We start from the raw sequence: 19,277 nt of genomic DNA, 5'->3' as shown, positions 1-19,277 counted from the left end.
CTGCATTGTGTTACATAAACATTTGTAGGTCTTACAGTAGCCACCCATTTACCACACTACACTGTGGGAATAGATGGTTTCAGCTCAAACTGAGTGTTGTGGTATAATCAGCAGGAAACTACTGATGACCAACATGATCTTTATAACTGTACAATTCATATGAGTGGTTATCTGCTAACAGCCTGTTGCACCCCTCCAGCGGTAGTAGAGGCGTATAGGCTGTGACCGGTTTCCGACAGGTCACGTGATCACAGCTGTATGAATGCGACCATCCAGAGTCGGGAAACGTTAACTGTGAACTGCCGCCGGCTGCAGACGAATCGTTAAGATACTGTGGAGCTACTAAAGCCGTAATGGAACCTGGACTAAAGTTTTTCTGGCTCCTGACTCTGAGTACAAAGGCGTTTGGCGATAAACAAGGTGAGAAACAGCAGCCGATAACCTGCGACACTTCAGTTTTCCAACTGGAATTAGCGTTGACAGATTCGTCGATATAAACATACAATAGACACGCGCAGAATTAGACAAAATAATAATAATACTAATAATAATAATAATACCACACGCCATGCAGACGGGGTTTTAAAGGCGGAGACGGAGGAGAACACCTGCCGACAACTACGGTCGTAGTTGTCGGCAGGTGTTCTCCGAGTGTCATCGCAGCTTTTGCGAGTTAAAAAATAAAGTAATTAGCGTCCTTCATCACACCACCTGTTCAACAAATTTAAACACTAACAAAGGCTTTATTTTCAACTTCTCCATCCACCGTGGTTTGATTTACACGAGCGCAGCGGGCTAACGTTAAAATGATGGTGAACTCAAGCTTGCAGGAGGCTCCTTAAAGCATCCGTGCCCAGGGGTTAAGAGTAAGATTTTCTTGCATACACCGTGTGGCAGCAGAGGACATGTACTATATTTTTAATATGCATTCCTAATTGTGCCCATTGTGTGAAGCCAGAGACCAGGCAACACGCACACAGTATGTGTCTGTAAGTCACGTGTAGGGCAGACGTTGAAAATGTCATGTAAATAAAAAGATGATTGCCACTCAAGAGTCACTTCTTGTTTTCAGAAGTTGGCGCTGTGACTATGACTTGATCTTAGTTTGCAGATATATCTACAGTGTCAGACGGTCACCTTGCATGTTAAAGGCAGAAGATATTGCACGTTACTTTGCAAGAGTCTTCACGTTACATGTGCCTACCGATATTCATGCTTGTAGGTGAAACACAGAGCAGGGGCTCAATTTAAAAAAATAAAAAAATAAAAAAAATTTCTAGGTGGCACTATCCAGCCATTCTGCCATACCCATGTGCAAGACCCATAAAATACATACATTTTCACCAGGCCTGCGTGTGCAAAGTTGAATGAGTTTTTGAGAACAGGAAAGGCCTCAAAAGGCAATTCATTCATCAAACTGTATAATTTTTTCCTGTTTTTAAAAAAGGCTTGACAAAAACTAAAACATCCTTTTTATGTATCATGCGTTGAAACAGGTTTTTCTTATGTAATCAACTACAATACAACTTTAAATATAGGACAATATGACACCATGAGTATGAAAATGTTTAAGAATAATTAATGATATATAGTGCATTCAGAAAGTATTCAGACCCCTTAAACTTTGTCACATTTTGTTATGTACACTCGATCTAATTTTCTGCTTCAACTTGATTATTCAGTACAAAAATGTCCTGAATAATACATATACTTTTCTCTTCCCGGGCCAGGTGTCGTCAAAGTGAAAGTTGAAGAAGGGAGTGATGCCATTTTGCCCTGTTCCCTCATCACCAAGGAGAACATTGAGTCGAAGCTGTTTGATTGGAAGAAGGACGGTCAGATGGAAGTGTTCCTGTATGATAATGGCAATAATTATAATAACGGCCGCTTAGGTCAAGATGACCAGTTCAAAGATCGCGTCTCACACTTTGAAAAAGAACTGAAGTACGGCAACGCCTCCATACTCATCACACATACGAAGATGGCTGACAGTGGAAACTACAGCTGTGATTTTCCACGTCTCCGGCAAATATTTCACATTTGGCTTGTTGTTGGTGAGTACATTCTGCATACTGTTGCATAGCTTTAATTCTGGTTTTCTTGTCTACAGTTGTCTGTTTTCCAAACCACACCACGGTTAGCTCAAGTTAGAAAGTAGGGCTGTATAGGGTATAGGGCTCAGTATATAGTAGTAACACTTGTAATACTACTGGTAATACTAAAACATTATAAGTGAAGCTGGATATTTTCCCCCTAGTGTTTTAACCTGTGATTCTTCTTTTTTCTTTGGATTCATCCTACGCTGACCTGCTTCAACTATCTACCTTGTCCTGCTGCAGAGCCGTCTGATTTGTCTTAGCTTTCTGCTTTTATCTGTAAATCAGGTAACTAACAAAATTGCTTCTACCGCATTCTCTAACCTCTTCCATTACATTTATCCATATTCTACCTTTGGGCTCCACCTCAGCTTTCCAATCTCTGGAGAATAACTTGAATTTAATCTGAGCTTTCCATGTTAACATTTGTAACAAAGCCATAGCTTTGCGAGATGGGTTCTTCATAACCAAAGACACCCACCTTCATGGTTTACCTCTCCACCTTAGATGGATCAAAATTAACACTCTAATATGCCTTTTAGATCGTGACCCACAGCGCCCTACCTTAAAAGACCAATCAGGACAAATCCGTGGTGAGTGGTGCTATATATATATACAATACAATATATCGTGCAGTGAAAATTATTTACTTAATGATCTAAAGTTCATGTTGTATTTTCCACTCTTATACATCTACGATAATAATAAAAATAAGACTTCAAATCCTGATTTTGTAACTGCGACATCGTCTGACAAAATCAGCAAACACCTAAATTAAAGACAACTGTGTTAAAGTCGTTGTCGTGTTAAAGTTACTGTTCTACATGTTCTTACAAACTCAACACTTCCTGTAACTGTTTCCCTGGGCAGACACCCTTTATTCCTAAACAAGGCTTTTATTGTTGTGCTGCAATAAGCGTTATTGTCTCATTTCCAGTTGCTGATATTTCTGTTGTTTATGTTATTTCAGATATGCTAGTTTCTGTAGCAGTTACTGATCAGCCCCCCCCCGCTCTCTCTGCTCCATGTGTCTTATGTTTAGTTATTCCTCTGCCTGCTTTAGTAATAATGATTCATGTAATGAAACCCTATCTAAATGTCTTTGATAAGGTATTTAATACAGCTACTGCTTCATCTGCTTTGTTTTTCTGTCGTCTGCTGATTTCTGACAGAAAGACTTTACTGAAAGAAATTACAATTCCAGCCATTTAACTGTCCTTCACAAGCTCATCTTTTTACTCACAGGTGCGGCTCCAAAGCCATGTATCACCATTGTTAATAACACAGAGGATGGGATGCTGCTGATGTGTGAGGTTTTCGGGGCTTTTCCAAAGCCTACACTGGAGTGGCTGGACAGTGATGGAAATGTCCTCCCTGCTGACCAGCAACACGACCCAGAGAGAAGCGGCCACTACTACGTTACCCTCCTCATCACTGTGACCAAACGCCTCCGCTGTGAAGCCAAGCAGGAGGCCATCGACCATATAAGTTATGCAGAGATCCATGGACTTGTCTATGGTGAGAGTTCTTGTAAATGGAGCTTAAATCTGCACAGCTTTAAAGTTACAGGATTTATCTGGATTTGGTGTACCTACTAGAGACGAAACTGTTACCAGTTTCACGCTACATCACGGTAGAAAGCAGATAAACAGTGAGCTGTAGCTGCTCAGCCTCTGTGTGAGACGCCTCGGTTGGTTGTTTAGTGATTGTGTGTTTTTAGAAAGGGCTGCAATTCTCAAGTGCAGTGTAGCCGCTGTGTTTCTGGTTTAACAGCACCATGCTGGACAGGTGACAGGTGTGTCTACAGTGTCTGTCTCTGAAAGATGTTACAGCACGGAAAATAAAACATTTGACTGATCATTTTGGTCACTATAATCGCGATACTAAATTTCTAGACCGTTTCATGTCTAGCACCTACACTGTAGGTATACATATGATGTGTAAAGCACATGAAGTTAAAGTAAGATTTATTGAAGTTTATGATTATAGCAAGTCATTTGTTGTTGCTGACTCACTTAACACAGATAATGCTAAAAGAAGGGATTCAAAAGCTCAGAGTAACGATAAATTACTAGATATAATGCATTTAGTATTCACTTATAATGATGTGAAGTCAGGAGGAGACTAAATTTATAATAATAAAATAAACTAGTAGAGCTTTTCTGAAATTACTTGCATTTACATACAGAGTACATTTATAACAGTGACTATGGTGTATCTGCCCAGTTTACTTTGCATACTGTTCTGACTGAAATGCACCAAATATTTTTTATCCCCCTCAAATGAATTAACTTAAAGATATTAAGGTAAAAACAACGGCCAGATCGACATGTTTTTCCTGTGATAGACCTTCACACTACACAGAGACCGACAATTTGAGTTAATGAGTTAATTAGATGAATTATTTCTCAATTGCACATCAAAGGTAATGCCAAGGGAGGAGTAGTACCACATATTCCAACCTCTTTTAAACCCAGTGTAAAGTTAACAATAAAACACAATCAGCATCTGTTAAGTTACAAATTCACAATTTTGAGAATGACATTATCTTTTTAGGTGTTTCAGAGAATCTCTTCACTGCCAAAGAATGGATGTTGGGAATTTTAGTTGGAGTTGCTATTGGAGTTTTTTCAACTCTTATAGTTGTGTATCTACTTCTACCTCTGTGTGGAGCTCCAAAATGTTTCACTAAACAATCCAACAAAGGTAAGTTTAATATAATGTATCTTAAAAATAATGCTCAGTTTTCAGTTTATCAGGAACACCTAGCTAAAACATGCAGTTTAATGCAACAGTCCTGCAGTAAATCCTCCTCCATCATTAGATGCTACTTAATTGAGTTGTAGACTTAATTTTAAATGCAAAAATAGCCATTTTGGCCATGAATCTTCAATCAATAACCCACAATAATACTAAAAAACCAAAATCTCTCATTTACAAAAGTTTTCAGACCCTTTGCTGTGATACTCAAGTTTACTTTAATTATCCTTGAAATGCATCTAGATCTTGAGTGGAGTCCAACTGAACTGATTGGGCATAGTTTGGAAATTAGCACACAACTGTGTTTGTATGGTTCCACAATACCCTGCATGTCAAGACAAAAACCAAACCATGGAAATCTCTTACACCTTTTCCATCAGGGCAGTTTGAAGGCCAGTTTGGTGCCAATGCCTGATCTCAGTCCAGTTCTTCACATTTTTACAGCCAAAGAACCAGCTCTTAGCCAGGAAAACTGGATTGAAAGTGGCACCAACATTTTGTTGGTCTAGAACCAAGAAGCGTTTGCATCAGGGTCTGGGGGTGGGATTATCATGACCAGCAACCAACTAAAACTTGTGACCACCATTTAAAAAAAACACCAGAGCTAGAGTATGCAAACGTGAATGGGTCTGAATGCTCTCTGAAGCCTCCGTATATTATTGATCTCACCATTAATTTCCTTTATAGTTGCATTAATTAATTTTATTTTTTTTACCATTTGCAGATTCAGAAAAACCAAATGGTACTTCAGGAAAGACACATCAATGTACAAATGGTGTTTCAGAAGAGCCATCCTCTCAACAGTTATTAACACGGGTATAGTTTTATGGAATTTTGTGATGCTGTATATAAAATAACATTTTTTTTTTGATAATAAATTGCTATTTAAAGATATTGCTTTCTATTTATTGGCTTCTGCACTTCTCCAGAAACTTTCAGTGCTTGATACAAAGATACATAATGAGTAATTGATGCAGAATTGAATCGACTGTGTGGGAAGGACTCAACAGTGGCCTAACAAATGAATGCTAACACGTGGCTACAGTACACAACATGGATACAAACTCCAAGGAAGCAATGCAGACAAATTAAAGCCGACCAACACTTTCACACACAGACTGCGTTGAGGCTTAATAAACAGTGAGAGATTTAGCCATTCATAACAATGTCATTGGTTCATTTCTGGTCGCTGCAGCTTGCACAAGACCTGGATCTGTAACTGTAGTTTCATACACATCTGTATTAAATTTCAACTCAAGGATGTACCTACCAGACAATACTGTCTTCTTCTTCTGTGCTCCAAAAGATGTAAAAGCTTTTGTATACACTGTTCATAGTTATTGCCCCATTTATCATTTTAAACAGGATAGATGTGAAGAGCCTCAAGATGTGTTGTATATGTTTCATGTTATTGCACCTGCACTGTGATATATGTTAGAAATGAAAAATAATTCCATTATACTTGAAATCAAAGCCCTGAATACAGTTAAGTTTACAAAATGGGAATCAGCAAAACTATGTGTCCAGCATTTGCTGCCACATGTTTCACCTTTCGTGGCTTCTTGTGTCATGAGGGGTGTGTAGCAGGACCATATCCCTACCTTGAGGATCTCTCCATCAGCATAAAGCACATAGATGGTGACTTCAATGTTCTTCTGGACGCTCTTCCCTCCTCTCTCAAAATCCCCTCGCTCCAGGGTCAGGTACAGGTCATTACGGATATCACCTGGACCAGAACAAACACACAAATAAAACCTTACAGTTTGTTTCACATTTCACCTGAGAACAGTTCTGAGATTAACTGTAAATATAAGTCTGATAAATACATAAAAGGTTAATGCAAAAGTTTGTATGTCACAGATGCACAAACACACTGCGTCCTCCCAGAGTGAATATTATACAATGTCAATCAGAATCAGAGGGGTTCTCCTGGGTGAATTAGAGCCCAGTACAGTGCAGGTACGACCTTCAGTGAACTGTCTTGCAGTGAAGTGAACTAAAGCTTTCACATAAATGTCGTGGAGTAGAAAGAGCAATATTTCCTCTGATGATATGATATGATCACTCGGTCAGTCTGTCAGCAACATTTGCCATTATAGGACTGGCCCCTGCTGTTGTCCAGCCAAAACCACCACAGACACACAAAACACTATTACAATGAAATAATAAACTCTACAGTGATGTCAAAACGTTTCTCTACAATAACTAATCCTCCATTGTCTCACTGCTCATGACTGAGCACCTGTGTTTGCTAACATTAGATCTTGTATGACATTTTACATCACTAATGAAGTGACAAGCTAACACTGGAAAGGAAAGGGCGCGCTATCAGCTAGCTAACATTAGTTAGCTAAACTGTAACTAACGGCTAAAGTTAGAAACTAGCTAACATTAGTTAGCTAAACTGTAACTAACGGCTAAAGTTAGAAACTAGCCAACATTAGTTAGCTAAACTGTAACTAACGGCTAAAGTAAGAAACTAGCAAACATTAGTTAGCTAAACTGTAACTTAAGGCTAAAGTTAGAAACTAGCTAACATTAGCGTCAATCCGTAGATACGTGACAGTCTAATTCAGAAACTCTGAAGACAAAAAAGTAAAGTGTATTGTATTAAAAACGCTGGGTAGTTAGCTACTGCTACTTATATTTACCTACAGTGTCTGTGCAACGCATCGGAGCAGCGGTTTGAGGGCGCTAGCAGCTAAAGGGAGTGGGGAAGGCAGACGTTACGTTCAGCTAACGACAAGGTAACGAAATGGTATGGTCCACTTCAGGGGTGTCTGGAAGCGTATTACAAAATTCTACCTGGCATAAATGATGAATGAATACAGATAAGTAGGATATATAAATATTTTAACCCCCCTGAACTGTAGCTTTTACTTTTTTTTTTTTTTTTTTGGGGGGGGGGGGTCCTTAATCAGTCTTAATCAGGGGGGTCAGACTCCCCCAATCCCGCCTATAGTTCGAACCCTGCTTCCTCCACAGTTTCCATTGTGTCACCTTTTTACAATTTATCACAGGCCTGAATAATCACTGTATAAAGACACATATACATGTATGTCCACAAATACAGATGGGGCCACGTATAGATTCTCACACACATTTAAAGCTGAATACCTCTGACATGCACAAGACTAATGACCTGTGTTACCGTGTGTGGATTCATTTATCATTTCAGCTTGTCCTTAAAGAAAAGGTGTCACCCTTAATATAACAAGATGAGAGTTAAATACGGGCTCCATCACTGTCTGAGGGGAGCAATGTGCGACATTGCATGTTTAATGTATGTGAAAGAGGTGTGAAGGACACTTCTGCACATGTTATGTGTACAGGTGCTAATGGAAAGGCAGCTTTTGCTGGAAGTGTTAATCCTTTTAGTTAAGAGGATTCTCTCTAACATTGAAAGTAATCATCAATATGAATTATACAGCGTCTTAATTTGTCGCATGGCATAGTCAGGTTTTTGTTAGGACAATTTTTACAGCAGAAATCAGAGCAAATGAAAGCTGTTGGCTGTGAGATCTGTGGATCGTAAATCTAGGACGTTGCTTTTTTTTTATCAAACAGAACTACATGGTTAAGAAAATAAATTCCATCCATCTCCATTATACTGGGCTTCTAACAGAAGTTTCAAAACCTATGCAAATAAATTCTTTAAATGTGACAAACTAAAGCACAGCCCTTCTCTTTTCCTCAACTCAGTATCATTCTGACCTTTTCTAAATCTGTACAAGAAAACAAGAAAAAAACGAACAAAACTCCTGTTTCACTGCAACTACGTGCAGCTCTGCTGAACTGAAAAGAGCTGCATGTGTTCAGTGGACACTGACACTAAACTGAGTGATGCTTTGCATATAAATCCAGCCAGTGCTTCAGTATGATATATGGCCTCATTCCCCAGACACCGCAAGACTCACACACACACACTCACATGTGTGAAATTCTTCAGTGTCTCAATCTGGTTGCAGCCAGTCGAAAACATGGACGTTAATCTGACCAGGAAACTGAGCTCTCAGCTCTCAACTCAGCTCCAAACAGGAAAACGTGAACAAATACATGTAAACACTCTAACATCAAATCTGTTTCCTGCTCTGGTTGGTAAAGTTCATCTTCATTAGGCCTATGTAACCTAGTACTCTATGGTCTCTGTATATTATGTGTTGTTGTACAATCCTGCTCTTTTAACAATAAAGGTCATGTCGGTTTCATCTCGCTCATCCAGGTGGAACATCAAGACAATAATAATAATATTAATCCAGAAGGTTTCTTCAGTTCTGAACAGAAACGCCTCTTTATTTAATTTTAATCTATAAATATCTTGGTTCTCCAAATGAAAACTCGGGAGGGAAAACTTCGTTTTAAGGACCTTTTCCCAGAAAACATGGACATATCACAGAAGGAAGAGCTCACTGTCATGGCTTAACTAGGACTCTAAAGTTACAGAAGCAGATATTACAGTCAATACGAACTCGGTGGAAAGACATAAACTGATGCAAACAGACACAGTCAGTTGCTTTTTCATGCATGTGAAAGTGAGCAGGGGTGGACTCTTTGCCGTGCCTTGATGGGCTGATTATATGACTCACCTGGCATGATGACATCTGGAAACCCCAGTTTGCGTGTGATGGCCACCCCTCTGCTGAAAATGAGAGGGTTCTCCCTGCGGACCTGCTCCATGTCGCCTCTCAGCAGCTGCAGGGAGATGATCAGACCTGCATGGATTGAGGGGGGAACAGAGGAGGACGGAGGAGGAAGGGACGAGTGAATCGACGAGCAAAAGTGTAGAAAGAGATGGAGGGTAAAACAGAAGAAGAAGAGATCAGTAAACGGCTGAGGTGAAGAGAAAAGAGGAAATTAATCAAACTAAACTTAAAACTCTGGTTACTTGTCGTTCTGAAGCTCGATGCTTCCTTGGAAAGTCACTATGAAGCTGTAGTTTGGTCAATAATCACATTTCCTCTGTGCCATCTATCACGTCTATTGTTGTTATTCTCATACATGTATGTTAGACAAGCTCTAACAGTGGTACACAGATTAATTTTCATCCCTTCACCCGAAAACATAAAGGCAAACTCCTGCCTGAACTACAGCTTCATGTCTAAACAATAAAGTTCTGGGACCACAGGAGCTCACAGACTTAAACATGGGGCACAAGAGGCTGCGAGTCCCCTCCAGTGACACCAATTAAGATGATTTTCCAGCCGATGTCGAGTGATGACATGCACATGTCAGTCAGATGGCGTGCTGCGCTCCAAACCGGACGAGTTGCTCCTGGGTTTGTTTGTTTTGTAACTGACATTATGAGTTCTGTGTTCTGCGTGTCTAACTTAATTCATCAGTGTGTGTGTGTGTGTGTGTGTGCGTGTGTGTGTGTGTGTGTGTGTGACTGACTGCATCCTCACAAATGCAGTAACATGATTCATTAATGCTGCTGGACTCTTCTTTCTAAAATCAACAGATCTGTTTGCCACCTGCTTCGATTGACAAAGTGACTTCCTCAGCACTAAAAACCACAGGATAGAGACACGCTAAAGCAAAGGCTAGGTGTGGTACTTGTTATCAGGGAGGAAACACTTACACAACTAACACACACACACACACACACACACACACACACACACACACACACACACACACACACACACACACACACACACACACACACACACACACACTGTCGTACCATAGTTGGTGCTGGGCGCGGTGTATTTGGTGCTGGACTTGCGGATGATGTTCTCGTGGATCTGGTACCACTCGTTCTCATTGTTGCACCTGCAGAACAGCAAAGAAAAAAGTGGCACAGTGAAGAACATGTCTGTCTTTTTAAATCTGCTGAAATAGCACATGGGAATATTCCAGGTAATCCCTCAGGTTGGTTTTATTTAAACGACTCACATTAAAAAAAAGCATGAAAAGGCTGATTCATTCATTCATGTGGATGAGAATGAAACAGTAAAAACAGTCTTACTCCCACAACCCCTCCCACTCTGCTTGTGGCTCCTGGGTTTTCTCTTTCTTTTCCTTCCTGTTTAGGAGGTTTCAGGTGTTACAGGTGTTTCAGGAGAGTAATCACTTTTCTCCCTGTTTGGTTTTGGTTCAGCTTCATTTGATCGCTTTATTGATTCCACATCACCACTGATCTTACTGATTATTATCAGTTGAAATATGTAATAATTTGATTTGGTTTTAAACGTTAATTATTTCTGCAGATAAAACAAAACGGAAGTAGAACAACTGGTTAATTCCAGTGGTTATTATTATTATTATTATTATTATTATCATTCTTCTTCATCTTCTTCTTCTTCTTCTTATCATTAGATGAATGGTCTTGTGGCACCACGAGGCCTGAGGTTCACACTGAAGATGTGCAACAACCCATGAAGCATGAACCAACCTCAGGAGTTCAGTTAAGGTTGCTGTAGCACACACACACACACACACACACACACACACACACACACACACACACAGAGTTGCATCATGTTGTGACTGTGAGCACTTTAGGAGGCCTGGAGGCAAGTCTTCAGATGTTTCAGCCGAGGGGAATTCCCTTGTGTGTGTGTGTGTGTGTGTGTGTGTGTGTGTGTGTGTGTGTGTGTGAGCAGAGTGCTGATGGCATTATAAGACAGCAGAGACTACTTGGTGGCAAAGTGGCTGTCTGTAGCTTCTCTCTCCCTCCTTTACATAAAGTGTGACATGCAGTTAAGAATAAAGAAAGAAAGGAAACAGGTCAGTGGTTAAAGAGACGAGAGGATGAGAGTAAAGATGTGAAAAGATACTGACTGCTGCTCATCTTTAATCTTTTGGCTTCTCTGACTTTTTCTGTCACATTTATTTCTTACATGTCTCGCTCCAACACCTTCAGTTTAGGACGATGACATCATCGTCGTAGAGCCGTGTGTATGTTTGCAGAGTGAGGTTAAAGGTTAATGACGCCCATTGTATGAATTCTTACATGCTATATTTTATATATATACTTAACTTTTCTATACTACTTGATTTTTTCTAGTAAATTTAATTTAATGTAGGAGTTTCTGAGTTTTTACTCCGATTATTACCCCCTCCCCTCCTCTGTCATTGTCCTTTTACTTACAGTGGCCCTAACACGCCCTCGTACTTGTGGACATGCAGAACTCTTCTTTCTCTTAAAGCTACGAATTATAAAACTGTTTGATTCATTTTGGTGCGATGACCCAGTTTAGCTCCAGCCTGAGAGAACGAACCAAACCAAAAGTTCTGCTACTTATAAATGTAGTTAGTGAGTTTGTTATTGTCCGTGTTGTTTTGGGCTTCAACAGACAAAAGTTAAAAAGGATACAGGACAAAGATGAAGACAAGCAGTGTGTGTTTGTGTTTGTGCGTCGCAGCCACTCACGTGTAGACTTTAAGCACAAAGTCTTTCTCCTCTTTGAGTTCGGAGATGGTCTGCAGCACGTCGCTCATGGCCAGGACGGCGCAGCCGTACGGTCGGCGATACTGAACGTGGGGAGGTCCTTTCTTACTGTCGTTCAGCAGCATACGACCTGCGACAGGAAGTGTGTGTGTTGTTTGTCACGTAATACAGGTCATACACAAGGATCTTCTCACTTTCATTCATCAGCATGACTAAGAAGAGAAGATTTAAAAGGCTGAGACGATATAAATGTTCAGCTTCAACAGGTGCGGTTTGATTTTACTTTAGTCTGATGTAGCAGCTCTAAAAACTCTGACCGTCCCAACAACTGAACATTATGAACTTGAGCAAATTACTTTTATGTCAGATATCCTGCCTGGGATTGTGCGGCATTCTGTGAGCGTTTTGTCACTGAACATCTCAGCGACTAGAGTCTTACCTGTTCTGATCACTTGTGAAACGATGTACAGATCTCTCTTCATGTCTTTGTTGCTCAGGTCCTGCAAGAGAAAGAAAAAACACTGCAAGTTTAAAGACGGCGCTGATGTTTTCTCCTCTTAAACAAACTGAATCCCGTCGCAGGAGGCGGAGAGAAGGCAGAGAGATGATCTGCAGCAAATATCAAGTCTCATCTTCAAACCTTCGGTGAAGAAAGGAAGAACTAAAGATCCCTCTGGGTTTTTTCTCCTGCAGTACTTTTTAAAAAATATTTGCCTCAAACACTGACACAGCAAAGCTTCATTCTAATGAACTGCTTTTTCTCATGAGCGTCACATCCTCCACTGCCATTTTTAAGAATCAACAAAATCACTGCTTTTATTAGACACAGCAGAGTGACGACAGGAAATGAGCTATTGATGCAACAATGGTCCCCAGTCACACTACGGTTCACACTTGGCACCTTACGGCTTCCCAGCTGAGTCATTTCTAAACTGCGCCCTGTCCCTTTACGGCGCTTCCTGTATTTCTGCGGCCAGGCTTCTGATTGGTTCCGGTAAGGTGGGACCACATTCTCGCCTCTTCACTTGGCTCCAGAATTGATTTCAAACTTTTTCTGTTTAGTTTCAGTGGTGATCCTGGAACCTTTGCACAGGCGCACCTAACGACCAATCACTGATCCTTATTGTTTTCATTCTGGATGATTTAACTTTACTATTTAAGTTTAATGTTGTTTTGTCAAAACAGACAAAGTTAACAAGAGTGAATTTATTCCAGTGCTTTATTCATGAATCATCCAGCTGCCTCAGATCGTCTTGCCTGTTGCTTTATAAAAACATTGGATCAGTTATCTTTCTCCTGAACCGTGTGAATCAGTGTTGCACGCTCCCGGTGTGTGTCTTATATTTAAGGTGCTGTGTTTTAAAGAATATTGGCTTGGAGGGGGGTTTCCATAAAAGCTGATGCACTCAAACTTTTGCATGAACAAAAGTGGAGCTTTTGTCCAAAAAGTCCCTTGTGGTTTTTCTGCTGAGGCAGATGAAGCTGAATCGTCTCCAGGCAGATTCTCTGACAGAGCGATAGGGGGCAATGCTTCCTCACAAACGTCTTCCACCTAAACCAGCCCCCCCCCCCCCCCCCCTGCATCTACAGCATGTGTTTTACATTGTGTGTGTGCGTGTGTGTGCGTGTGTGTGTTACCGTGAAGAGTGCACACAGCCTGTCCACCTTCTCTGGATTTCTGGGTCCTCCGTTCTTGTTCAGCCTCACCATGAACTTCTCACTGGAAAACACAATCACAACAACGGTGTTAAACTTCAGCACAAAGGTTTAACCCCTCTCTTGAGTTCCTACCAGCTGCTGCTCTGTAGTTGACTTTGACCTTAACAGTACAGTACCCAGACTAAAAAACTCTGTGATAAGGAGTCTCCTTGGGGGGGATTTCTGGAAGAGATAAAATTCCTTCAGACTTCTCCTCATGCTTCCTCTCTGCTCCCCCCGGGCTCCCGGCAGCGAGCAGCATGTCTCAGCCTTTTTCGCTTCAGGGAACAGCCAAGTGTTGTCTGCTGGTGTCAGCGGCTGCTCTTTAACCCATATTTATCCAGGGGGAATGTGACTAAACTGACTGGATTTTATTCAATAATGGCGAAGCTCGACATTACCACAGTTAAGCCTCAGATGCATCAGAATACGTCTCCGATCACAAGACAGTTGCATCTGAAAACACGTACGGCAGCGCTGAGTGCTGCGCACCTCAGGCTCGACCAGGAGGGACAGTCAGTGTCAAGCTGCCTCACACCAGCAGAGACACACCAGACTACAAAGACTGATTCGACCCTCGACACTGACGGTCCCGACTGAAATAGAAGGAGTTCTCTGTGCTCTGCTTAAAAGAGCTGGAAATAAATACAGTTATCATTCTGTGGAGAGACTGGGCCACTTGTCAATAATAAGTTTTATATCATCATCATCATCATCAGTGTGATGCTGTACACAGATGTGATTTACTGTTTCCACTGTTGAGTTGGGAGCATCAAGATAAACAGCCGGTGGAGCTAACTCTCCAGTCGGTGCCGTTAAACCGCTGCAGAAGAAGAGGAGGCGACGAGATGACGCCATCAAAACAATGAAAACATGGATTAATGTGAGGAAGGTTCCAGTCTCCTCGTCGCTCCGCGCAGAAGCTTCAGTGCAGCAGGAGAGTGTAAAGTGCATGAGATCAACAGAAGACGTGCAGTGAAAGTCGATGGTAAGTGCTAGTTATTCATGTTAGGGTTTTAAAGGTGTTAGGAGACACTGAGGTCTCTGAGGAGATGAGTCTTCAACAGATACTTGAAGACCGAGAGCGACGCCTGATAGACTTTCAGTAGCTTGTTCCACCATCAGGGAACCTCAGACCAGAAGAGTCTGGAGTTTAAGTAGATGGGAACAGACCCGGTTCAGCCAGTGGAGGACCAGGCGAGAGATAACCACCACCTGGACCAAGAGCTGGGTGGCGTTCTGACTCAGGTACGAACTAGTTTTTCTGATGTTGTATAGAGCAAAGCAGCACAACCACGAGACGGATGCAACATGGTCAGAGAAGGAGACGCCCAGGTTTGTTGCGACCTCGGTCTGGGTAAGAGATGAAGAGGCGATACTACTGCTCTAGAGACAATGAAGGACAACTAGTCCCACCATCACTGCCAGGCAGGAAGCTGTCTCCCTGTGTGGTTCCCCCTGTGGAGAAACATGTTGCCAAACTCAGCTCAGTCAGCAGGATCCCTGTCCGTCTCTAAAAATCACCAGAAAACCAATCTCCTCCGAGAGTCCCTCCTGAACTGATGTTTCTCTCTGACAATTAAAAATAATGATCTCATTTTCTTTATGCACCTGCAGCCTCGTGGTCGTGGTGTCGGGTGGAGCAGGAACAGAGTGTCGAGGCTCTTACTGTGGCTCGCGTTGGACACGAGCGTCTCCCAAATGGATAAATGTAAATGTCAGTCGCAGCAGATCAGTGCTGACGAGTCCGTGATTCATGATTTTGGAAAAAACAGAAGAGATGGGGGAAGTGTTTCTCATTCTGGGTTCTCAGCAGGATCTTTGCCAGCCAGTCTGCTCTTTTTAAAAACCATAAATTAAACATGATAACATACACTGGTGCACACAGTGGAACAAAGCTGCTTTAGAATGAGTCAACAGCTGATATCAGGAGCCTTCAGATGATTTTAATTCATTTATTTAGTCGTAAAGAATAACAGATGTTTGAGGAGAATGTTTATTAGTGCTTCAGGTTCACTCAGCATCAGATTCGTCCATCAGCAAATGTTTGTTCATTTTGTTCAGGCAATTTCATGAAGTTTATTTGGTATTTTCTGATTTGATATTGACATTTTGACATTTTGTTCATTGCACTTGCTGGCTGAGCGTTTCACAGCATATTAATACAGGACATCAGTAAATATTCAAATTCAAATCATTAAGATCCCGTTTATAACAACATGATCATTTCATAAACCATATTTTACCTTCTGTCATTCCAAACTATTTTACACCAATTTTTGTGTCATCAGTCAATTTTAATTGAATTAAAACAAATATTTTATGATAAATATTGTATCTCATTATAGAAAAGCAGCTCTTCATATTTGCTATATGTGATATTTTTCATAAAATTTCTTTCTGCAGTTTTTCAGTTTTGCCCAGTCTGAGCTGTTTAGTGGCAGCACGGCTTACACCTGAAACATAAAATACAAAAATATAGTTATGTATTACGGCTGCACAAATAATCGAAATAAAGGTAAAACGTGTCACAACAGACTGTAAATGACTTCATACGGTCTGACCGTTCAGTTTATTCTCTGGGACAATACGAACCAACTCTGGGGTTATTGCTAAGGTTTGCACCATGTCTGCAAACAGCAGCAGTGAGGAGCCACAAATCCCTGCAACACACACAACGTCCGACTGTCTTTAAACTAAACAATTTATTCTAATCCCCTGGAGATACCGAGGAGCAAACAAACAAATAGAACAAAAGAGAATAAATATGTATTTCTATCCTGAACAGGAGAGTGCGACTGTGTGGGTGGATGTGGGTGGGGGGGTGGGGGGTTGTGGTCCTGTTTTGTTATTGTTGTTGGTTGTTGCTTTCTTGAATTAAAGAGTGATTCACATTAGAGAGTGCGCACAACCACACACACACACACACACACACACACACACACACACAAACACACACACACACACACACACACAGATACATGCACACATGCAAACCAAAGTAAGTTGTAACAATGCCTTAGGTGGTAGCAGGCACTAATGTACAAAACCCACGTATGCACACACATTTTAATACACACACACACACACACACACACACACACACACACACACACACACACACGGTTGCACACATTAGGAACACTACTTTATGTCAGCATCAATGTGAAAGAGGAAACACAAAACACTGCAGATGAAATCAGAAAAACGTCCTGCGTGATACAAACATGTTCAAACACACAGATTCCTGCATGTATGCCTGGATACACACGTGCACATGTAGGCACACCGATGTTCTGTAGATACATGTATGCATGGGTGCGCTCAGTCACGTGAACACACAGCCGCACCAACAGAAACACACACACACACACACTTTTATGGAAATGCATATGAACCACTCATTTCCACTCCATTGCCGTTCGTCCTCTGGATGGAGCACATCTGCAGCCGAGCCACGGCTGAGGAGGAGCAGCAGTCGGTGTGACCGGGGGCTTTTCAGCCTTATTTACCCAGGAGGCGTTGTCCAAACACACGTTATTAAAATTCACACATGGGAACTGACCAGACCAACAACACGCTTCCTCTATCAGCCACTGGTAGAGGAGGGAGGAGACATGGGTAATTCTCTCTCCCTAAAGACTCTACCAGCAACCTTGCTGCCTACCCAGATGTTTTCTGTCCCTAATATCCCTCATGCCCCCCCCGACCCTCAGTCATCACCTCTGACCTGACACCTGTTTACTCACTAGGCCTGTTTCTGTCTCTGAAGAGAATGTGCTCAGTGAGGAAACCTGTAAAGCCAAATGAAACACTGGTCAGGTTTCCATCCAAACGTACTGTAAATCATATTTCAATTAAATTCCCCCAAAAAATCAGCAAAAGAAAAATGTGGATTAATATGCTTTTCCATCCGCCGCTAGTATGTGAATATTAGGAGCTGGGTGCCATGGAGGTAAACAGCTGCTGGAGCTGGTTCTCCATTAACAGCTGTTTACTAACCAGTCTAGGAGAAACATGTTCGAGTTCAGCATCAAACTAAACTCAACAACAGCTGTCTCCAGCAGTGGAAAGCAACACCAATGTCTCCATCACGTTTTTTCTTCTACTGAAGTTAGCATGCTAACCAGCTAGCACCGGCCGACTCCCTGTGGCCTCCAATCTGCCCTGAAGACATGGCGCTGCTCAGAGGGCGAATTATAACCTCTTGTCTTGTCTTGCTCTATCTATTGAGTGAAGCCATTTCAATCAAACCTTGAATCAACACTTAACAGCTGATTTCACTTCATTACATTACAGCCAGAGATGCTGAACTACCACTTCCTCTCATCTCACAGAGATTTCTAGTGTTATTTCCACGACTGCCCTGAAGTTACTACTCCTGTGATCGGTGGGAAATCATTTAGGAAAGAAGTTGTTGGGAAGGAGAGAGAGAAAAAAAAAAAAAAAAACGAAAGCTAAAGAGAAGGTTTGTGTTTCTCTGATGAGGAACAAAATCATGGAGAAAAGGGGATGAGAGGGTGATGACTCGGCTCCGGTGAGTCACACCTTGTAAAGACGAGCTTTAAAAAGCGGCGACAGAACAAGGGGAGCGCTCGGCTGTCATGACTGAAGCGGAGAGGTCTTTGCCACTCGCAGGCTTGAAAGAAAAGTGCCAAGTTATGTGGGAAAGAAAGAGAGTGCAGACCCTAAACTCTGCACCGGTGAGTGATGCACATCTTCTCACTGACGTGTCTCTCATGTGGGTTTATTATTCACACAGGTTCCACATCCTGACACACGGACTTAAACCCTCTTACAATGAATTCAAACAACCAACGTGTAAACGCTGAATCAAAAAGTTTATGATGGTCTTAAATTAGATGTGAATAATCTTCTGTTTCTCCAAACATGTGGAGAGAAACATGAAATTAACAAGAACATATTTTAATAGACTCTGTTTCTTTAAACCTACAATAACTTTTCTGGCTACTTGGGTTCAGCAGAAATAAGTTGTGAACACGACGCTGACATATCATCAGCTGATATCACACACACCAGGAACTCACACACTCACCATGTGCAATAATGTGCAATAAGTAACACATCACCATCTGTGCAATATAACTCTGATGCTTCTATTTTGTAAATTTCTGTTAATGTGGTTTTGTACATATTATATTATTATCTATTATTATTTTTACTTCTTGTACTGTCACTTTACTGCTGTGACGCTGCACACTTCCCCAGTGTGGTTATCTTATCTCATCTTGTCTTGTCTTATATAATGTTGAACAAACATCGTCTTATTTCCACATCCAGCGGTTACAGAGCAACATGATGATTCATCT

At 41.4% G+C, this 19,277-nt stretch overlaps 2 protein-coding genes across 12 annotated transcripts in view; one reads left to right on the top strand and one right to left on the bottom strand.

Annotated features, from left to right (window-relative positions):
- LOC130185850 (dedicator of cytokinesis protein 3-like) overlaps positions 1-19,277 on the bottom strand; it is a 184,838-nt gene that overhangs the window by 33,393 nt on the left and 132,168 nt on the right. For all 8 annotated transcript variants that reach the window (XM_056402628.1, XM_056402566.1, XM_056402575.1 and 5 more), the window contains 6 exons: positions 13,888-13,969; positions 12,689-12,749; positions 12,232-12,379; positions 10,540-10,628; positions 9,443-9,568; positions 6,458-6,582 (listed from right to left, as the gene is read on the bottom strand). In XM_056402628.1, the coding sequence (XP_056258603.1) occupies positions 6,458-6,582; positions 9,443-9,568; positions 10,540-10,628; positions 12,232-12,379; positions 12,689-12,749; positions 13,888-13,969 (631 nt within the window). The remainder of the gene's footprint in view (positions 1-6,457; positions 6,583-9,442; positions 9,569-10,539; positions 10,629-12,231; positions 12,380-12,688; positions 12,750-13,887; positions 13,970-19,277) is intronic.
- On the top strand, positions 132-5,722 carry LOC130186005 (butyrophilin-like protein 10). 4 transcript variants are annotated; one of them, XM_056402696.1, is made up of 6 exons: positions 133-420; positions 1,731-2,054; positions 2,639-2,689; positions 3,342-3,614; positions 4,653-4,802; positions 5,581-5,722. In XM_056402696.1, the coding sequence occupies exons 1-6, from the start codon at positions 354-356 to the stop codon at positions 5,676-5,678; spliced, it is 963 nt and encodes a 320-aa protein (XP_056258671.1). In that variant the 5' UTR covers positions 133-353; the 3' UTR covers positions 5,679-5,722. The 4 variants fall into 4 exon arrangements, with proteins under 4 accessions (XP_056258688.1, XP_056258671.1, XP_056258663.1 ...); XM_056402713.1 differs by lacking the exon at positions 4,653-4,802 and having other exon boundaries at positions 132-420; XM_056402688.1 differs by having other exon boundaries at positions 4,653-5,722.

Source organism: Seriola aureovittata, chromosome 2, assembly GCF_021018895.1.
Source record: "Seriola aureovittata isolate HTS-2021-v1 ecotype China chromosome 2, ASM2101889v1, whole genome shotgun sequence".
NCBI classification, from domain to species: Eukaryota; Metazoa; Chordata; class Actinopteri; order Carangiformes; family Carangidae; genus Seriola; species Seriola aureovittata.
Note: the sequence above shows the minus strand (reverse complement) of the source record. Positions and strands in the feature narration are given on the sequence as shown.